Source organism: Salvelinus namaycush, unplaced genomic scaffold, assembly GCF_016432855.1.
Source record: "Salvelinus namaycush isolate Seneca unplaced genomic scaffold, SaNama_1.0 Scaffold702, whole genome shotgun sequence".
Taxonomy (NCBI): Eukaryota; Metazoa; Chordata; class Actinopteri; order Salmoniformes; family Salmonidae; genus Salvelinus; species Salvelinus namaycush.
Genome location: NW_024061423.1, coordinates 23393 through 46010, shown reverse-complemented (window position 1 = coordinate 46010; position 22618 = coordinate 23393). Strand labels below are relative to the sequence as shown.

Sequence of the window (22618 nt, the reverse complement as noted above, 5' to 3'; positions counted from 1 at the left end):
TATTAGGTTTATATTCCAGGCTCGGAAAGTTGCTCTGATATCAAAAGCCTTTTGCTGCGATGCAATCTATAGTGAAATTGGGGGCCACTATTTCACTTGAGTCAGTGATGTGAAACAAGAGAGATATTTAGTTTGGATTTCAGGCTGGGAAGAAGTTGTGATTGTAAGGGCCACCCTGTTTATTTAACTTGTGAAGTGAAACCATAGGGAAACTGAGTGATATTCACGTTGTATTTCAGGCTATAGGGAAGTTGTTCTCTGAAATAAGCATTGAGGCCGAGGCCACACCTGTGGCCAGTGGTGGTGTGTCCAGTCCTGTACGTCCTGGACTTTAACCTGCCCCCAAGGGCTTTTCCAACCAGGACCTCCCAAATAAACCCCTCTACTCTAGAGTTGAATGGTGACTTCCTCTGAGCACGTTTAGACCAGTCAGTCTCTTGTTAACCTGACAGTGGGTTGTGGGTTCCTCATCTTGTTTAAAAGTCCAATGCAGCCATTGTGATCCAATGCAGCCATTTTAATGAAGTACCTTATTGTGATTGTTTTCAATTAAAATGCACCCCCCCCCCCCCAAAAAAAAAATCACTTCTTAGCAAAGAACATTTTCTCAAGCAAGAATTTAGCTAGGACTGTCTGGGAGTGGTCTGAGTGGGGAGGGGAAAACTGAAAATGACCTGTTATTGGCAAAAAGGTTTGGAACTCTCTTATTGGTCTAATAACTCATTTATCACCTGGTGATGTCACAAGGCAGGCCAAAACTCCATCCCACCAATACGGTGAAATTTCATATAGCTCTTACACTAAAAGTGCATTATCATCATTTTCACAAATTCACAGTATTATTCCAACCTCATAGTGTGGAAATATATATAAAATACAGGAAATTATGTTTGTGACTGCACTGGGCCTTTACACTGATGGTCTTACTCTCAATAATGGACATTATTATTTTAATTTTATATTTCACCTTTATTTAACCAGGTAGGCTAGTTGAGAACAAGTTCTCATTTACAACTGCGACCTGGCCAAGATAAAGCAAAGCAGTGCGACACAAACAACAACACAGAGTTACACATCGAATAAACAAACACACAGTCAATAACACAATAGAAAAGTCTATATACAGTGTGTGCAAATGAGGTACGATAAGGGAGGTAAGGCAATAAATAGGCCATAGTGGCAAAATAATTACAATTTAACAATTACACACTGGAGTGATAGATGTGCAGAAGATGAATGTGCAAGTAGAGATACTGGGGTGCAAAGGAGCCCAAAAAAATAACAGGATGGGGATGAGGTAGTTGGATGGGCTATTTACAGATGCACTATGTACAGGTGCAATGATCTGTGAGCTGCTCTGACAGCTGGTGCTTAAAGTTAGAGAGGGAGATATGAGTCTCCAGCTTCAGTGATTTTTGCAGTTCTTATTAAGCCCACACCTGTTGTTTACTAAGCATGCGAAATAACATTTGATTTGATGATTTGAGTGACACAGGCTGGATAAAAGTTAAATGGATCACTCATGCATGATACTGTTAAGAGGTGTTGTAACAGTTGGTTACTCTCTGTGTATCATAAGGAAGATTAGTGATGGTCAAAGGCATGGGCTTTATCATCTTCATCATCATTAAATATATATCTTGTTATTATGTTCAATTCTTTATTTCAGATGTAGTTTCTTAATATGTAGCTAAATCAATAGCCTATGCGTGTGTTTTTTTGTAGGTGACGTCATGGATGGGGGTTGGAGGTAGAGGAGGATATATTCTTAAATCATCCGCCAACCAACCAGCTCCCTGGCCTGGTGAATTGATGGGAGAGCACCACCGGAGCGCGAGGGGTGGCGCATCGGGCACTCGGCTCACCCAACTCCCACAGCTCGAGCTCACTATATTCAGCGGCTCCGGTGCGCTCGAGACTTTATTCACTCCAGAGTCCAACACAGAGACGGACCTGTCGAGCTCTCTATTCCCCACTGCAAGCTAAGCACTTACTGGATAGAACACACGGACAACTTTTTACACAGCTATTTCCGCCTCTCTATTTTTGGTTTTCATTACAGGACTTAAACCTGGGATTGTACCATTTAAAAAAGACGCAATTTTTGTTGTTGAAATATTTAAATGTCATGGTTTTTCATGTTCATCGTATAAATAATAATTTCTGGGTATAGAAATATTTGAGAACAAGGGAAACTGTTACACGTGTTTTCCAACCTCCGACGAAGACTGAACAAGTTATTCGTTCTTGGGGGGTCGATAACAAGTGCAATGATTGTCAAGGTCTTCTGTTGGGATTGCCTTACTGCTCAACTGGTCTAAGGAGCCAGCCATGTCCTTTTGTCTGCTCTACTTCTGTCACGGAGAGAGGGCTCGGAGTGGCGGACGCGCACGAATGTGAATTACATTGCAGTCAACTACTCTACTTCAAAGCACTTCAGATATCCGCAGAGTTTCCCAAACAAGTGTTTAGGAGTTGTACCGCGGGCGACTGAACGGGACTACTCACATGTTCCTCTCCCCAAGGGATGGTTCTTGATCATCTGCGGGCAGGAGCAACTTTGCGGCTCCTACAGCAGGAGACGTTTTCTTGTTTTGGGGGAAATCGGAATTAAAGGGAGATGAGACCCGTACTTTGCTACTTCCTGCTCTGTACATCGTACCTGCTGAATGCTGTTGCTGAGGTATGATAGACATAAGGGCTTTTCGCAACCACTTTCTACGGCTTTGAATAAGACTAGCCATGGTGGCAGGCTACAGTCAGGCACAGTGCATGCCTCTCTCTCTCGCTGTCACACTCTTGCTGGCGCCGGGGGTCGTTTTTCGGGGTTGAGGGGGTTGAGTGTGGGGGCGAATGGGTAGAGGGTAGTCTAGGGACTTCGGGGTCCCGGTGCTGTCCTTAGCGCGCATTTGTTCTGGAGAAGGGGCTTTGCTTGCCAGCAGTCGACATTGTTGCATGTTGTTTTACAAGTTGTGGGACACAACTATTTATAGATTTAACAATTGAGTAATAAGGTACTTGTTACAAAGTGCATAGGCCTAGGCTATTTTGGATACACGTTATTTTGATTTTTGCAAACATATTAGGTCTACTTTTATTTATATTTAAAATGTTGTTTCTCAATCATTTTGTGCTGACTTTGTGCATATTAAGTCATAAAAGCCTATTGGATTTGTTTGTTGTTGCTATTTAATCTGCTAAAAAACGAACAAACAAGAAGCAAACTTGTAGCCCTAAGGCGACACAAATGTTTTGCAATATCAGCACCACCCCACTTGCCATATGAATGCATTGCGTAGAACGCGTTTAGAAACAAGCATTGTAACTGCAGCAAGAAACATAGTTGACTTCTTTTTGCCGGTCGTTCCAAATCTGTTTATGCGTGAGCCAACTGTGACAACGTTATGGTTGAGCCAGCCAAACGCTTTCATGGGAACCGCACTTGGGATATATAAATAGCCTAGGCTCTGTCGCTGTGAGGCCGAACACTCCTTCCAGCTTGAGAGAGAAACCTAGTATCCGCAACAAGTCACAAGTGCAAGTGTAGCGGACGGCCTGTGAACAAGACTCTAGAGAGCCGAACATGCATGCTGTAATGGGCACACCGTTGCGTCATTTTTCCTCTCCATTAACCTGAATTAACAAGACAATAATAGATAATGACGCAATGTATGCGTTCTTTTACAGTCCATGTGTGTCTTTAATCTTCATTGTAATCGTTTCGTCTTGATTTTGTGTGTGTGTAGGAAGTCCCGCAGGAGTTGATAGAGAGACTGTCCCACAGCGAAATCCACAGCATCAGCGACCTCCAGCGGCTATTGGACTCCGAGATAGACGCCCCCGTAGGTAAATTCTGTCTCTTGATACTTTCACGCACACGAACTGTGATTCCATTCCACTGAACTTTGCTCGAACCCCAATCTGTCGCACTGGGCGATACCAGAAAGGTGTTTACTTGTATTTATAAGTCACTTAGAACGGTGTCATAAAATTGACTAGGGGAAAGAACGATGATACCGAATCTATGAAGGTCGCACAAACGCAGCAGACATTATTTGGGCATACCCGATTGGATAGTGTTACTGATTCAGCACCAGCAAATGCATGTTTGAGTTATTCTCTTGTTTCACTGAGTGGGAGTTGCTGTAGCCTGTGGTGTTCTCCGTATCAATCTTACCTTGGGATCTCAGCAGCCAGTCAGCATGCTTCTCCAACAACTGTTGCTATGAAATGAATGGACTGGTCAAGCTGCTCTCGGCGCCGAGCGCGTAAAAGGCTATGTATGTGCCCCGCTGCCCGGCCCGGAGACATTTGGCGGGGATTATATGTAGTAATTTGGGTCTTTTTAATTAGCTAATTGAAAACAGACAAACAAACAAACAAACAACAACGACACGGGAGCGTGTTTAGGCAGGGTCTCGTGGACGAAATGTTCCTGGATTTGTAGTCGAGGCCAGGGAGAAGGGAGGGAAGGCCAGGTTTTCTGGAACAGAAAGTGGTGCATCCTACTTGGGAACTGATAACGAAAACACCAGCGCGTTTTCGAGAGATAAGACACGTCCGACTCTGTAGTGTACACATGTGACATAGAAGGTGGACTTTCACCGCGGTATTTATTTTCCCGGATTCTATTTAGCAGTTGTCACCCGCAATATGCTGGCTTTATACAGCTGTGGCTGTAAACGGATGGGGACATGCGGCGCGTTGGACGGTGGCTGTAAACGGATAGGCGCATGCGGCGCACAGGGTGCAGTGAGCACAGCTTTTCTGCCGCAGTCATGTTCCTTGGAGGTGGTTGTCTCTTGTCGAGAGCAATCTAGCTGTCTGTCTCTGGCTCTTTTTGAAGGGAAGATTCGGTTACAAGGGTGCGCTGGCACAAGCTGTTTGGGTTCACATGAGCCTCTATTTACACAGGCCACCCGCCATATATCAAATCTGGGCTTTCCCCAAGTCTGTCTTGTGGATGGAAATGGATAATTATATAATTGGCTTTAAACACCTGTGTTGGTAATGGAAGGTCTACCTCAAATGCCAACTATGATTACTATTAGCCATATGATTTATGTTGGTGATTACTATTAGCCATATGATTCATGTTGGTGATTACTATTAGCCATATGATTCATGTTGGTGATTACTATTAGCCATATGATTCATGTTGGTGATTACTATTAGCCATATGATTCATGTTGGTGATTACTATTAGCCATATGATTCATGTTGGTGATTACTATTAGCCATATGATTCATGTTGGTGATTACTATTAGCCATATGATTCATGTTGGTGATTACTATTAGCCATATGATTCATGTTGGTGATTACTATTAGCCATATGATTCATGTTGGTGATTACTATTAGCCATATGATTCATGTTGGTGATTACTATTAGCCATATGATTCATGTTGGTGATTACTATTAGCCATATGATTCATGTTGGTGCTATTGCTCCAAGAAACAGTTGCTCATATTCACTAATTAAATAGCCAATGGGCTTTTCTTTGGTTTGACTTATATACAGGGTTCATTACATCTCTCACACCTATGTTGGGGTACAGATATAGGCCTATGTCATTGGTCATTTTATCATTAGACATAGTTGCATGTATGTTATTACTGATGTTGTCTGTTTGTTTTATCCACATTTCCAATTGGCAAATTTAGTTAACTTTATTGAATCACCAATGGTTAAACATGTCTTGTGTCTCCTATCAGATCAACATAGCAATAACATTTCATTAGATTATCACACCACACAAACACAGCACATGTGGAATATAGCAGGCATACATTATGAAAGGACTTTTCCTCCACAATTCAGCTCGTCATCATATCGGTTGGACTGAGTGGAGTCTGAAATAGGTCTCAGGAGGGCTGGTTCTAGCAGCTAGCCTTAGCATGAGAAAATGTGTTTATAATTGAATTGAAATGCCTCCCTTCAAACAGTGGAATGTGTTCTGTTACCTGCCTGATTATTATTACCAGTACATACATCTACCTGGAGGCCAACAGACTGCCTGATTATTATTACCAGTACATACATCTGCCTGGAGGCCAACAGACTGCCTGATTATTACTACCAGTACATACATCTGCCTGGAGGCCAACAGACTGCCTGATTATTATTACCAGTACATACATCTGCCTGGAGGCCAACAGACTGCCTGATTATTACTACCAGTACATACATCTGCCTGGAGGACAACAGACTGCCTGATTATTACTACCAGTACATACATCTGCCTGAAGACCAACAGACTGCCTGATTATTATTACCAGTACATACATCTGCCTGGAGGACAACAGACTGCCTGATTATTATTACCAGTACATACATCTGCCTGGAGGACAACAGACTGCCTGATTATTACTACCAGTACATACATCTGCCTGGAGGCCAACAGACTGCCTGATTATTATTACCAGTACATACATCTGCCTGGAGGCCAACAGACTGCCTGATTATTACTACCAGTACATACATCTGCCTGGAGGCCAACAGACTGCCTGATTATTATTACCAGTACATACATCTGCCTGGAGGCCAACAGACTGCCTGATTATTATTACCAGTACATACATCTGCCTGGAGGCCAACAGACTGCCTGATTATTACTACCAGTACATACATCTGCCTGGAGGACAACAGACTGCCTGATTATTACTACCAGTACATACATCTGCCTGAAGACCAACAGACTGCCTGATTATTATTACCAGTACATACATCTGCCTGGAGGACAACAGACTGCCTGATTATTATTACCAGTACATACATCTGCCTGGAGGACAACAGACTGCCTGATTATTACTACCAGTACATACATCTGCCTGGAGGCCAACAGACTGCGTGATTATTATTACCAGTACATACATCTGCCTGGAGGCCAACAGACTGCCTGATTATTACTACCAGTACATACATCTGCCTGGAGGCCAACAGACTGCCTGATTATTATTACCAGTACATACATCTGCCTGGAGGCCAACAGACTGCCTGATTATTACTACCAGTACATACATCTGCCTGGAGGCCAACAGACTGCCTGATTATTACTACCAGTACATACATCTGCCTGGAGGCCAACTGACTGCCTGAGTATTACTACCAGTACATACATCTGCCTGGAGGCCAACAGACTGCCTGATTATTACTACCAGTACATACATCTGCCTGGAGGCCAACAGACTGCCTGATTATTATTACCAGTACATACATCTGCCTGGAGGCCAACAGACTGCCTGATTATTACTACCAGTACATACATCTGCCTGGAGGCCAACAGACTGCCTGATGGGCCAACAGGCTGCCAGGCAGGCCATTGAAAGACCTTAGACGCCAGCCAGCGGTGTATTTTCAGAGCTTTTGTTGTGAACGGCAGGACAGTAAAGCTAGTTACAGGGGAGAGGGACTGTACAAGGGACTGGGTCCTGCCTGTCAGAAAGTAGAGGGGGGGTGAGAGAGAGATGGAGAGAGATGGTGAGAGAGAGAGAGAGAGAGCGAGAGCTAGAGGGAGAGGGAGAGGGAGAGGGAGAGGGAGAACTGTCAGTTATCTGTGTCTGTTTGTCCCATGGCATATTTTGGCAGATGTTAAGGGTTTAGGGATCCTAAACCCTTAACCCCTAGCCACTTGTTCAACTCTTATACCTTGTAGACAGATAGGAGTTGTCACCCTCTTCAGCTGTGTTGAGCCCTGGGAAGAAGGCAGGGATGTGTCAGTGTCATTTAGAAGGAGACCTTCAGGGCTTATCTGGTCTTGGCGTGTGTTTTATATGGGTCTGTGCAGTGATGAGAGTCTGCAGTGATGAGAGTCTGCAGTGATGAGAGACTGCAGTGATGAGAGTCTGCAGTGTTGAGAGTCTGCAGTGATTAGAGTCTACAGTGTTGAGAGTCTGCAGTGTTGAAAGTCTGCAGTGTCGAAAGTCTGCAGTGATTAGAGTCTACAGTGTCGAGAGTCTGCAGTGTCGAGAGTTTGCAGTGTTGAGAGTCTGCAGTGTCGAAAGTCTGCAGTGATTAGAGTCTACAGTGTCGAGAGTCTGCAGTGTTGAGAGTCTGCAGTGTCGAAAGTCTGCAGTGATTAGAGTCTACAGTGTCGAGAGACTGCAGTGTTGAGAGTCTGCAGTGTCGAAAGTCTGCAGTGATTAGAGTCTACAGTGTCGAGAGTCTGCAGTGTCGAGAGTTTGCAGTGTCGAAAGTCTGCAGTGTCGAGAGTCTGCAGTGTTGAGAGCAGCCTCAGGGGCATGTAGGAGGTCCATGGTGGATGGGAGGGTGATTGTGTGTGTGAACATGCACGTGTATGTGTTTTGGCGTGTATGTGCTTGTGTGTGTATGTCAGGGAGTCAGTGAAGAGCAGTCAGCAAGGCGATGGTCTCTTCAGACAGGGTGACAGCTTAGATGACCTGTCCCCCCTGGAGCCAGTCTCCTCTCCCCCTCCCCTCTCATCTTCCCCAGCCTCTTGGTCTGTTCTTATCTGTCTATACTGAAGGAGTGACAGGAAGGGGAACCTGACTCTTGACATGAGGCCTGAGGTGGAGAGGTGGAGCCTGTATTCCTGGCTGCACTTCACTCTACAGGGAAAGGCTGTGCAGCAACAACCTGACCCTACAGCTCTGCTCTGCCTGTTCACCTACAGTTGGCAACAGTTCAGGGCCTGTATTCTCTAAGCTTCTCAGAGTTCTGATCTAGGATCAGTCTTTGCCTTTTAATAAGATTATATGGACATGGGGGACCTGATTCTAGATCAGCATTCCTACTCTGATGCCCCAGATTCACCCACAGCCACATGCCCGTTGAGACAAAATACTCCCACTGGGGGAAACTGATTGAATCAACATTGTTTCCACTTCATTTCAAACAAAAAATGTAATGATGTTGAATCAACATGGAAATCTGGTTGGATTTCAAAAAAGACAACTCAACCCAATGTAAATTAAAACTAGACATTGAACTGACGTCTGTGCTCAGTGGGCTGATACACTCTCTCACAGGAAGAACCATTTCCATTTCTCCATGACCAGGGCCTGTATTCATAAGATGTCTCAGAGTAGGAAAGGCAACACTGATCCTAGATCAGCACTCCTGAGATACTTTATGAAAACGGGTCCAGAAGTGTTGTGTCAGCAGGTAGCATGCTGACAGTGAACGGGGGAGTCAAACATAGAATGAGGGAAGGAAGGAGAGGGAGAGAGAGAGAGAGAGAGAGAGAGAGAGAGAGAGAGAGAGAGAGAGAGAGAGAGAGAGAGAGAGTCTCCTAGCTAATAGAGGGAGTAATTTAGGAGTCATCAGAGGCAGTGTGATTCATGGCTGGAGACTGAGGAGGCTGCTGCAGGCAGCAGGCGTGTCATTACCTACAAGCCTTTACCTCTACCTTACCTGGAGTAGACAGGGGAGAGGAGGAGGGGGGCTACCTACAGAGGTAGCATTATATCTTTCTCTGTCTTCTTTACTGTCTTTCTCTTCCTCTCACTCTCCTTTCTTTTTTCTTTCTCTCTCTTGCTCATTCAGTCTGCTTCTGTGTCTTCATGCTTGTCTCTCTCTCTGTCTATCCATATCTCTTTCTCTCTTCTCCCCGTCTCTGTCTCCATATCTCTTTCTCTCTTCTCCCCCGTCTCTGTCTCCATATCTCTTTCTCTCTTCTCCCCCGTCTCTGTCTCCATATCTCTTTCTCTCTTCTCCTCCTCTCTGTCTCCATATCTCTTTCTCTCTTCTCCCCGTCTCTGTCTATCCATATCTCTTTCTCTCTTCTCCCCGTCTCTGTCTCCATATCTCTTTCTCTCTTCTCCCCGTCTGTCTATCCATATCTCTTTCTCTCTTCTCCCTGTCTGTCTCCATATCTCTTTCTCTCTTCTCCCCCATCTCTGTCTCCATATCTCTTTCTCTCTTCTCCCCATCTCTGTCTCCATATCTCTTTCTCTCTTCTCCTCCTCTCTGTCTCCATATCTCTTTCTCTCTTCTCCCCCGTCTCTGTCTATCCTTCTCTCTCGCTCTAATCACTATGTCTATCCATCTCCCTCCCTTCCCCCTCCCTCTCTCTTTCTCTCCCAGCCTGCTTTCTTCATGTAGAAAGGAAAACAACAGAAAGGTCTTTTGTGATGCTGAAAAAGCAGTAGTCAGTCCATAAAGGACTCCTTTATATGGCGTCTCCTTTTCTCTCTCCAGCCGCTCTGACATGGCCTGTCTCCTCCCGGTGTCCATTGCCGTGACGCCCTCCCTCCCTCCCTCCCTCCCTCCCTCCCTCCCTCCCTCCCTCCCTCCCTCCCTCCCTCCCTCCCTCCCTCCCTCCCTCCCTCCCTCCCTCCCTTCCTCCCTCCCTCCCTCCCTCCCTCCCTCCCTCCCTCCCTCCCTCCCTTCCTGCCTGCCTGCCTCCCCCTCTCCTTCCCTCCTTCCTTTCCTCCCTCCCAACCTGCCTGCCTCCCCCTCTCCTTCACTCCCTACCTCCCTGCCTGCCTCCCCCTCTCCTTCACTCCCTTCCCACCTAGAGAGAGAAAGGGGAAGAATAGATAGAGAGAAATTAAGGGGGGGTTGAGAGGTAGATAGGTAGGGGGTAGAGAGATAAAAAGGAAGAGAGAGAGGGATTGAGAGAGACGGGGAAAGGTAGAGAGCGATAAAGAGAGGGAGAGCAAGAGAAAGAGGGATGGAGGAAGAGAGAAGGGTAAACGGAGAAAGGTTAAGGGGCGAGTGAGAGAGAGACAGAAAGAGAGACAGGCTGGGAGTTCTGTCAGTGACCCAAAGCATTAAAAGGTTGTTAGGTGGAGACATCAGGCAGCTGTCACAACCTGTTTCACTGACAGGAGGGCAGACAGGACAGAGTGTGTGTGTGTTAGTGTGCATGTCTGAATGCGTGCTTGCACGTCCTGCGTGTCCATGCGTGCATGTTTGTGTGTCTGACTGAGTGCATATGTGTGTGTGTGTGCATGTGTGCGTGCATGTGTGTGTGTGCGTGCATGTGTGTTTTAGCGTGCATGTTTGTGTGTCTGACTGAGTGCATATGTGTGTGTGTGTGTGTGTGCGTGCATGTGTGTTTTAGCGTGTGTGTTTGAGTGCCTTAGTGTACATGAGCCTACTTGACACAGTGATACCTATAGGTTTTGTGTTGGGCTAAACGGCAGGGAGACAGGGCTCCCAAGCAGAGCAGGTAAACACTAATCACTTCCTCTAGGGAGGGAAATCTTTTCTGGGTCCTAGCTGTCTGACTGGGACGGTAGGTACCTAGCTGTTATAAGCAAAATATAGCTGGTTCAAATCCCAGAGCCGACTAGGTGAAACAAATCTGTCGATGTCCTCTTGAGCAAGACATTTAACCCTAATTGCTCCTGTGGTTGCTCTGGATAAGAGTGTCTGCTAAATGACTGACTAGCTGACAGGGAGACGCTATGGCCTCCTCTCTCTTCCCACTGCCTGGGCAATGTTTAGGCTCGACAAGGCCTCTCTCTCTCTTCCCACTGCCTGGGCAATGTTTAGGCTCGACAAGGCCTTGAAATGCAGCATACAGAGGTAAATAAATACGCAAACAGAGGTTTATATAGACCTTGTAGAGGAGAAGAAAAGCCTTTCAGATGTCTCGTCTACAGCACAAAGGAGCTGGATAAGTGAAGTCCTTGTGTTTACCTGAAGGCTTTGTCTAATGGTTGACTCTGGGCTTTACGTTGTTATGAGCATAGTGAGTTGAGTTCTGATGTGTGTGTTTAGGTTTCCGTTGTGTGTGTGTGTTTGGGTGTGTGATGTGTGTGTGTGTTCAGTATATGTGAACAGGTATGGGGTTGTGTCCCTTGAACAGGTGGGCTACCAAAGAGAGGACCCACCTGATCTGTAAACAGTGTCTCAGAAAGTTTCTGTACAGTCCAGCCTCTGTTCCCTGGGAAAAGGCTGCATCCCTTTATCGTTTTACTGCTGTGTGTGTGTGTGTGTGTGTGTGTGTGTGTGTGTGTGTGTGTGTGTGTGTGTGTGTGTGTGTGTGTGTGTGTGTGTGTGTGTGTGTGTGTGTGCGTGCACGCCAACCATGAGTGTGTGTGTGTTTGCGTTCTGTACCATGAGTGTATGTTACTTTGGCACCAGATCCTGTAATAAAGTGCATACTCTGGGTGGGGACCAAAACAAGCTGGGATTATCAGATGACCATGACTGTAATAAGGTGAGCTAGCTACAGTAAACTGTTAGCATTCAGTTAGCTAACAGCCCTGCACTGTACTGTGGCACCATGACTGTAATAAGGTGAGCTAGCTACAGTAAACTGTTAGCATTCAGTTAGCTAACAGCCCTGCACTGTACTGTGGCACCATGACTGTAATAAGGTGAGCTAGCCACAGTAAACTGTTAGCATTCAGTTAGCTAACAGCGCTGCACTGTACTGTGGCACCATGACTAAACATAATTGCACTCAACGTAATTGTACACTTTCTGCCAAAAGTCAACATTTAAGCAAACATTTCCTATAAATAGTGATGTAAAACCACTAATTAGACTACTAGACTACTTGGCTGATGGGGGTTGATGACCACCTGTGAAACGACCACCTTGGTTTACATTACAAGATGGCCACCTGTGTGACTCAACTGTAGCCGCTGCATTCCTTCTGTGAAAGTCTCCCCCTCCTCCCACTGTGTTTAGTAATGGGTGAATAAGACTGAGCATGTAATTACACACTAAGAAAAGAGGGTTCCTCAAGGGTTCTTTGGGAAGGGTGATGGTTCTATGTGGAACCATAAGGACTCAATGAACCCATTGAGCCCTTCGATGGTTCTTTGCATTTCAGAAAAGGGTTTCTCTGTTAGTGATAATTAAAATGTAGGGGTGGTGGCTTATTAGAATATTTCGGGGCATGGTTTGTTAACAGCTCATTTTGTACAACCGTGAGTCAGAGTGTCATTCCAGTTGATGTAATCTGTGGTGTTATGACATTGCATTGTAAATATGACTATGGCCAGTGATGGTGCCTTGTGAAAGACTCACATATGGCCTTATGTCAATTGAGAACTGTTGTCTACCTCAGTTCTCAATTTTCCCCTCAGCGAGTCCCAGCAGTTCCAGAGCTAGCACACCTGATTCAACTACCACAATAATAACACCTATGGAATTCAAACAATATAATATGGCTAACCAAAATAACAACATTTAAGGTTCTTCAAACGGTACTACATAGAACATTTAAGATTGATGAAGGTTCTTTATAGAACCATTCTCCATAAAGGTTCTATAAAGAACCTTAAAAAGTGCTCTGTATAGCTCCAAAAAGGGTTGTAACCATAGCGGAACCCTTTTTTGGTGTTATATAGAACCTTTTATTAATGGTTCTGTATAGAACCTTAGGAAAGGGTTCTATATAGCACCAACAAGGGTAGCACCAACAAGGGATCCGCTATGGTTCTATAAAGAACCTGCATCAATCTTAAATGTTCTGTGTAGTACCGTTTGAAGAACCATTCAGGTTTTTAAGCCAAAGAACAAGCCAAAGAACCCTATTTGGCACTATTTAGAGGCATTTAGTTTTAGTCTGTACATTCAGGTCTATGGCATGGTTTAAAACATACTATCTAGATCCTGTTTGCTCCTACCTAGATCCTACTGGAGGAGGCTTGTGGTCGGCTGTTTTGCAGCCGAACAATGATGATGATGGTGATTACTGTCGAGGTATGACATCATCAACCGTCTGCCAAGCCAATAAAGGCGGTTCATTTAAGTCATTAAGCCGGTGACTAGGAATGTTTGTTGTGGAGAAGCAGGCTCCATTAAACATCAATGGAGGAAATGACGCAGTCTTTAGCTGAGGACCACACTAGCCACTTGTACCACAATGTAATTCACCTCCAATTAAGTGGGCTTGTAAAGTGTCATTAATGTAGGCTTGAGTGGTGAAACTGGGGTGAACTTGCTTGGTTGAGTAAGCTTCCTTTCTCTGTGTGTATGTGTGTGTGGGTGTGTGTGTGCGTGTGTGTATGAGTGAGTCTCTGCGACTGTGTCTGTGTGTTTGTGTGTGTGGGCGTGAGTGTCTGCGACTGTGTGTGTGTGTGTGTGTGTGTGTGTGTGTGTGTGTGTGTGTGTGTGTGTGTGTGTGTGTGTGTGTGTGTGTGTGTGTGTGTGTGTGTGTGTGTGTGTGTGTGTGTGTGTGTGTCGAGACATTGCATTAACACGGCTGCCTTCTGTTTTGACGAGGTGCGGAAAATGAGGTCATGGAGGAGACCAAGCCGATGCAGAAGCATCATAAGAACTACTCCCAACAACACGGCTACTCAGACCTGAAGAGCTCACAGATACACAGCCGACGCAAGAGGAGCGTTGGTGGGTCTGCAACGCCACACATCACATCACAACACAGGATTCACACATACAGGCTACTGTTGAACCAAGGCATGACAATGAATGGACATGATGTTAGGTTGTGTTTACTGAGGGACTTATAATGAAGACAAGACGTCTATCTACCAAACATTTAGCCTAGGATTCATGGGAGATTATCGCTGGTGAGGGAAGGGAGGGGTTACCGGTCTAGGGGAGCCTATGATTGACTGTGGCGTGTAGATCTAAGACACACATGTCGGGAGGAGGAAAAAGTATCCTTAAAGCCAGGAAATTCCAGGCATTCAGTGTTCATGTCTCAACTCGCCGGGCCTTGACTTATATTACCTGGGAGAGTGCCACGCGGGTAAAGGTATCCTCTCACAGAGGCCGAGAGAGGAGCCTAGTGTGTAGCTTGTAGGGATGTGTGACGGACGGGGTTCGAACCCGGGTCTTTCATACGACTGCATTAGCCCACTAAGCCAAACTCTTCAGGTACTCATCACACAAGAGGTCTCCAGGCCTTAGTTACAGCCTATAACTATGGGTTCTTCCTGGTTAGATCATGTACCATACCAAGAGGATGAGTAGTACTGCAGATGTTGTTGGCATCCAAACAAGCACTGTACTGTGTGCACGCGCACCAGCCGCGTTGTATAATGGTGGCATATTGTACTCAGTACTCTATTCTTTCTGGAGCATACCACAGGCTTCTCAGGGCATCACGTCTCAAATGAAGGGCTGGTCATGCCTTGCCTGCTGTTTGAATATATACGTGCCAGTCACAGGAGGTTGGTGGCACCTTACTTGGGGAGGACGGGCTCTTGGTAATGGCTGGAGTGGACTAAGTGGAATGTTATCAAACACATGGTTTCCATGGTGCCATTCCATCTGCTCCGTTCCAGCCATTATTATGAGCCGTCCTCCCCTCAACAGCCTCCACTGGTGCCAGCACCCTTAGAAACAGACACACGTATTATTCATGTCCTTTATCATAAGCCCTACATGCAGACATAAGGCTGTTTGGCCTAATCTAGCTGCATTAGAGCAGAACAAACAGTCTTTCTCTAGAGTCTCCACTCACTCAGTTACTACCCAAACTCCTCAGGTCATAAAACGTCTCTTTATTTGTCATCTTTTCCTTTGTGAATCGTCCTGGATCAGCCTTTAGTGCTGGTTAGGGTTTGAGTTTGAGTTTGAGTTTATTTTATTTTTACAGGGACAGTGCACATTAATCAACGTTTCAGTAAAAGTGCCGGTTTTAGCCAGCCGGCTAATTTTCAACCGTAGTCCCTGGGCAGGTTATTAAAAACAATTACAATATAGACAATAGCAACATAGAACAAGACATAGCATACAGACATAGCAACATAGGACAAGCAAGACGTAGCATACAGGCAGAGCAACATAGAACAAAAAGCAGCAAGACAAAATTCATAAAAGCAACAAAGTGTTTCCACACCTCACAAGTTACAGACAACAGACATGGAAAGCGGCAACACACAGCTAGGGACCATGTTCACAAATCTGATTTTCCTTTAGCCATGTCTTCAAGCATTTTGTGAAAGTGTGTCGTTTGACTGTGATTAGGAGCTGATCCTGAATCAGTGATCAGTGATGTAGATGACAGAGATCTCGGTGGGTAAAAGGGTAAGAATAGCATACGTTCTGAGAGTAGTGTATCGTCCAATGGTCAGAAAACCAATGTAGTGCTTCTAGCCAGTTGAATGATACAGCATCTAACAACCATTATAAACTGGGTAGAACGAGCGCTGAATGCTGATTGTCCGAAAGCCGTGGTATATTTGGTATTTTTGGTATTTTATTAGGATCCCCATTAGCTGCTACAAAAGCAGCAGCTACTCTTCCTGGGGTCCACACAAAACATGAGACTGTATACCACGGGTATGACAAAACATTTATTTTACTGTTCTAAATATGTTTGTAACCAGTTTATAATAGCAATAAGGCACCTCGGGGGTTTGTGGTATATTGCCAATATATAAGCTAAGGGCTGTATCCAAAGAACAGTCCTTAGCCGTGGTATATTGGCCATATACCGCATCCCCTCGTGCCTTATTGCTTAACTGTACTACATAGTTTCATTAAAATGCATCTGAGTGTATATCTAAGTATCTCCATCTCCCCCCCTTTCTTTCTCTCTCTCTCTCTCTCTCTCTCTCTCTCTCTCTCTCTCTCTCTCTCTCTCTCTCTCTCTCTCTCTCTCTCTCTCTCTCTCTCTCTCTCGCTCTCTCTTTCTCTTTCTCTCCCCCCTCTCGTTCTCACTCTCTCTCTCTCTCTCTCTCTCTCTCCCCCCTCTCGTTCTCTCTCTCTCTCTTTCTCCCTCTCTCTCTCCCTCTCTCCCCCCTCTCGTTCTCTCTCTCCCCCCCATCTCGTTCTCTCTCTCCCTCTCTCTCTCTCTCTCTCTCTCTCTCTCTCTCTCTCTCTCTCTCCCTCTCTCTCTTTCTCTTTCTTTCTCTCGTTCTCTCTCTCGTTCTCTCTCTCTCTCTCTCTCTCTCTCTCTCTCTCTCTCTCTCTCTCTCTCTCTCTCTCTCTCTCTCTCTCTCTCTCTCTCTCTCTCCAGAGGAGGCGGTGCCTGCGGTGTGTAAGACGCGGACGGTGATCTATGAGATCCCGCGCAGCCAGGTGGACCCCACGGCTGCCAACTTTCTGATATGGCCGCCGTGCGTGGAGGTCAAGAGGTGCACGGGATGCTGCAACACCAGCAACATGCGCTGCCACCCCTCACGCAGACACCACCGTACCGTTAAGGTGAGAGAGGAAGTTTTCACACACGCACACACACAATCACCCCAAGCACGCACGCACGCACACACGCACACGCACGCACACACGCACACACGCACACACGCACACACACACACACACACACACACACACACACACACACACACACACACACACACACACACACACACACACACACACACACACACACACACACACACACACTTTCATCCCATTCACTTGGGTAAGTGTACATTAAATCATGCAGGTTGATTAAGTACAAAAGAAGGGCTTAGGACATGTTGTCTCCCTCCCTCCCTCTGTCTATGTCTCCATCCCCCTTCCCCAGGCATTTGGCCTTCTCCCAAAATGTATTGTATACACTCCCTTTTAGCCCCCTCGATGCCATCTCTCCCTCCCTCGATCCCTCCATCTCTTGGTTGGTGAGGGTCCAGGGTGTCTGTGCCAGGCAGGGAGAGACGGGACTTGGGTGGGTGGGAGGGAGTAAGGGTAGAGGGATACAGCTAGGGCAGCAGCTGGAGGGTAGATCAAGGAGCACCAGCAGAGAGAGAGAGAGGGAGGGAGAGAGAACGAGTGTTGGGTGGGGGGAGTGTTCTAGCAGTATTTTACGGTAACTAACACCTCTTGTCATGTTAGTCTGAAAACCCCCTGCCTCTGTTTCTCCTCAGAGGAGACACCGCTGACTTCAGTTGGGATGTGTTCCTGGTCTATTTACACTTCAGCTTGTTACTGCTTCTGGTCCCTGTGTGTTTATCTTTCATGGAAGCAAGCAAAGTACTGTGCGGTGTAGGATGGCTGGGAACGAATAGGGGGAGCATAGGAGCACATTCTGTTCTTAAATATCTCTTGAATGTGTGTGTTTGCTGATCTTGTGTGTGTGTCATGTCAGTATGTGTGTGTGTGTCATGTCAGTATGTGTGTGTGTGTGTCATGTCAGTATGTGTGTGTGTGTGTGTGTGTGTGAGACAGTATGTGTGTGTGTGTGTCATGTCAGTATGTGTGTGTGTATGTGTGTGTGTGTGAGACACTCTATCCATCGTGCTGATCTTGCCTGGTCACAGGCCGGTGAGACATGGTTATCAGCTGTCATGCAAACCTCCACTGCTGCACCATGCCAGGGCTTCAGCTTTGGAGATAGCGCCGCGATATCCGCTAGCCAGAGTAATAACAAAAACACCATCACCAGTTTCCTGGCACAGCAGCACTGGCCAGTCAGCTTTCAAAGGGATAGGCAGCCATTTTGTGTCAGGACATTGGCTATCTGGGGTGCAGTTGCAGAAGTGGTCTAGCGTTCTCCATAGAGGACTGAGTGACTGGGAGGAACAAGTGGTCCACTGTGGCTCTCAGTGGGTATGGCAGTGCTTAGTCATGATGTCTGAGTGGCCTCCACTGTAGTCTCGCCCTCACCTGGCCTGTCTGCTTGCTTGTCTGTCTGTCTCCTTGACAGCCCACTGTCCTTCTGTCTGTCCACTCCTTAAAAGAAGCCCAGCGGAAAAACACTACAATGTTAAGCTATGCTTTCAGTGAGAGTGGTAATGAGGACGGGTGTGGAGAAAGAGCGGAAGATTGACAGAGGGTTGGGTCTGGGACAGTTTCTCAGAATGCCCTCTCTTGTGGTCGCCCTCCGGTTCCCCTCCTGACACCCTCCAAAACCCCCTTGGATAAACAAGCTTTCTTCACACAACACAGGGACAGGGAGCGAGGGGGGAACCCTGGAGCCAGCCGTGGGCGGTGGTTTTGTGGGGAAGTTTTTCCGTGTTGGACCAGGGAGGGAGCTGAGAGAGAGAGGCTCTATCCCGGTAAAGGTCAACCGACGGGGGTGACTCCAGTCAGCAGACATTCAGGATATTTGGTGTGAAGAACATTGTCTCCTCCTGCCAAGTTTTTTCTTTCCCGTCTTTAGGAATAGAGCTGAATGGGATCCTCTCTCTTTAACTCTGGGTCTCGCCAGCCCAAGATGTTTTCCTTGTGCTAGACGTGAGGGATGGAGGGATGGGGGATGGAGGGATGGAGGGATGGGAATAGAACGCATTGTGTGTTTCTTTCCACCTTGTGCCGTGGTGTATTTCAGTATTGGAGCTAAATGCACTTTATTTATTTTTCCCTTTTTTCTTTTTCTTTCTCCTTCCGTTGCTCTCAGTAAAGAGCGCGTCTGTGTCGGCCCCTGCTGCTCTACAAGCCTGCTTTATTCACTGGCCAAGTCATCAAAAAGTCTAACTTTAAATAAGCTTGGCCTGAGGGGATCGTGGCAGATCTAGAGTCTCTCTCTCTCTCTCTTTCTTTCCAGTGCTTTGGTCCATTACTGATAAGCCAGGCAGTGTGTGTGTGTGACAATGAGAGGGGGAGTAGGCCTAATAGCCCTCCATGGTACTGTGTGCTATATTAGGATCTGGCTCTGGCAGTGATTGTAGAACTGCTGTAGATGCAATTCAATGGTCAGACATGTCAACAAAGGATTAAAGGAATTAGAGAGAGAGAGACAGAGGGTGAGTGGGGAATGAGAGAAGAAGAGAAACAGCGAGGGGATAATGAATGAGAAAGAGAGAGAGAGAAGAGGTGATGAGGAATAATAGAGAAAGATAGAATGAGATAAATAAAAAGACAGAGACTGTTTAAGTAGTCAGCTCCATCATCGTAGCATTACCATAACTCTCCCCTTATTTATCCTTCTCCCTCACTCCCCTCTCTGTCCCCCTCTTTCTCCCTCTCTCTCCCTCCCTCCCCTCTCCCTCCCTCTCTATCTCTCTCCCTCACTCCCCTCTCTGTCCCTCCCTCTCTCTCTCTCCCTCCCTCTCTCTCTCTCTCTCCCTCGCTCCCTCCCTCCCCTCTCCATCCCTCCCTCTCCCTCTCCCTCCCTCTCTCCCTCCCTCCCCCTCTCCATCCCTCCCTCTCTCTCTCCCTCTCTCTCCCTCCCTCCCCTCTCCCTCCATTTCTCTCTCTCTCCCTCACTCCCCTCTCTGTCCCTCCCTCTCTCTCTCTCTCTCTCTCTCTATCTCTCTCTCTCCCTCCCTCCCCTCTCCGTCCCTCCCCCTCCTCCCTACCTCCCTCCCCTCTCCGTCCCTCCCCCTCTCTCTCTCTGTCTCTCTCTCTCCGTCCCTCTCTCTCTCCGTCCCTCTCTCTCTCCCTACCCCTCTCCATCCCTCCCTCTCTCTCTCCCTCTCCGTCCCTCCCTCTCTCTCTCCCTACCCCTCTCCGTCCCTCCCTCCCTCTCTCTCCCTCCCCCTCTCCCCCCTTCTCTCCCTCCCCCACTCCCTCTCTCCCTCCCCCTCTCCCTCTCTCCCTCCCCCCTCCTTTCCCCCGCTCCCTCTCTTCCTCCCCCTCTCTCCCTCACCCTCTTCTTCCCTCCCTCTCTCTCTCCCCCTCTCTCGCTCTCTCTCTATCCCCCTCTCTCTCTACCCTCTCTCTGTCTCGCTCACTCTCTCTCTCTCTTTATATCCATATCTCTCTATATCCCCTTTTCTCTCTTTCTCTAGTCTATATCACTTTCTCTCTATCTTTTTATTCCCCACCTCAGCCCCTCTCCTTTCTCTGCTCCATCTTTCCCATCTTTTTCCATCTCCTCCTGAGTGAGTGTTGTGGTGCGCTGCATTGCATTACAGGGATCTGATAGGTTTGTCAGTGCTGCTGGCCCGGGCCTGCTGGTTAGATACAGTCATCTGTAAAGCAACAGGGGGTTCTGGGAAGCAGGCCCTGCTCTGAGGACAAGAGGGTCTAGTGAGGACTGTGTGCGTGTGTGTGTTTGTGTGTTTGTGTGTTTGTGTGTTTGTGTGTTCTCCCACAGGCTAAAGCAAACAGTCAGTCAGACTGACAGAGAATAGAGCTGTCACTTCCCTCTTTTAGTTGTAGTTTGACCACTAACTAGTCTTGGATATCCCAGACATTGGAGCAACGTCAGCTAGGCAACGACACTAGGACTGGGGAGGATGTCGGCTTCTCTCTGACAGTTCAAAAGGGTGGGGGGGGATTGTTCTGGGGAGGGTCCTCTTCAGACAGATAACCCTTCCAACAAAAGAGACCACAGAGAACACTAGTGTGTGTGTGTGTGCGCATGCATTTGTGCACATGCTTGCGCCTGTGTGTCTGTGTGTGTGTGTTGCTCCTCTGTGCCGTGTGTTCTCCCCTAACGCGCTGCCTGGGACAAGACCATTAGTGTTGAGGCAGCAGCAGTAGAGAGATGAGAGTGCTACTGAGGGGAAGAGAGGCCACAGAGTAATGAAGTGTTGATGCCTGTTGGATCAAAGCTGGAGGCCACAGAGGGTCAGGAGGATATAGCTGCAGGAACCACACATCTCTACTGACCCTGACTTTAAGGAGCCTCCTCTGACCTTTTGACCTCCACACACACACACACACACACACACACACACACACAACACACACACACACACACACACACACACACACACACACACACACACACACACACACACACACACACACACTTCCTTTCCCCCAGTCAGTCAGGACGGAGGCAGTAGCTACTAGCCGGGGCCTGTCCTCGTGTGAGACCTAGTTACGGGGTGTTTCATAAATAAAGGGACGAGTTGACGGCCATACAGTCAGTGTGATTAATGTGTGTGTGAGGCGTCCCGTGGATTACGTGAGAGAGGGATGAGGGGGATGGAGGGGGGAGAGGGGAAGTGAAGGGGGTCCCTGTTTGAAGTTGGTGCAGCTGTGAAGTATTTTCACTTTGATTTGGTCCCAGATTTTCTGCTAAATGGTGAGGGTTGGAGTGTGTGTGTGTGTGTGTGTGTGTGTGTGTGTGTGTGTGTGTGTGTGTGTGTGTGTGTGTGTGTGTGTGTGTGTGTGTGTGTGTGTGTGTGTGTGTGTGTGTGTGTGTGTATCTGGGGTCACCCACTGTGTGCCAGAGACCATGAAGCTGGACAGATTCTAGAACTTGGGCCAGAACTGGACCGTCTGGAATGCATCTGCTGAAATAAGAAATGTAATTCAACATTTTTTTTACATTTCTTTTTATTCTTTCTTCATTTCCATCCCTCCCTTTTACGTCCACTCCTCGTCTCCTGTCCTCCCTTTTGAACTTCTGCTTTGACTTCATCCTCTCTCTCAGCGTTTAAAGCTGTTTCTCTCTATCAAACCTGAGTTCAAATATTATACATTTGAAATCTTTCAAATACATTGAGTGTTTGCTTTAGCCTGCCTTGAGTGCCAGGTTTGCACGTTTGGGACATTTCTATTGGTTCCATTACAAGTTCAATAAAGTACAGCTAAAGTATATAAAATGATTTCCAATAGTATTTGAACCCAGTTCTGGTCTGTTTGATGTTAGTTACCTACATGTTGCATGTGTTCTGTGACTCTTCCTGCTTTAAAGGGTGTCAAGGCCCATTCTGTTTGCTGTGCTTATCAGTGTCCCAGAGCCCAGCCCTGCTGGGGAACACTACACTACACCACTACACTCCTCGCCACTACATGTTGGATCTTCATTTGATCACCCTGTTGTTGCAGGATTTATCCTGCACTACAGGAAATGCAAACTTATAGTGTATTAGAGGTTTAAAAAGACTTCTAAAGTTTATAATTTCTACTTTAAAATTCTCAGACTTGATTTGCCT

The 22618-nt window shown here is 46.8% G+C and overlaps 1 protein-coding gene across 7 annotated transcripts in view; it reads left to right on the top strand.

Annotated features, from left to right (window-relative positions):
- Positions 1 to 1805: 1805 nt before the first annotated feature.
- The window catches only part of LOC120042520 (platelet-derived growth factor subunit A-like), a 35403-nt gene continuing 14590 nt past the window's right edge, over positions 1806 to 22618 (top strand). For 3 of the 7 annotated variants that reach the window (XR_005476118.1, XM_038987355.1, XM_038987350.1), the window contains exons 1-4: positions 1806 to 2683; positions 3747 to 3846; positions 14151 to 14276; positions 16858 to 17045. Coding sequence is in view for 6 of the 7 variants with exons in the window: in XM_038987355.1 (XP_038843283.1) it covers positions 2621 to 2683; positions 3747 to 3846; positions 14151 to 14276; positions 16858 to 17045 (477 nt within the window). In the remaining variant the exon portion in view is untranslated. Of the gene's footprint in view, positions 2684 to 3221; positions 3593 to 3746; positions 3847 to 10964; positions 13629 to 14150; positions 14277 to 16857; positions 17046 to 22618 lie in introns of those variants that run through there. The other 4 variants (XM_038987353.1, XM_038987352.1, XM_038987356.1 and 1 more) reach the window with 4 other exon arrangements.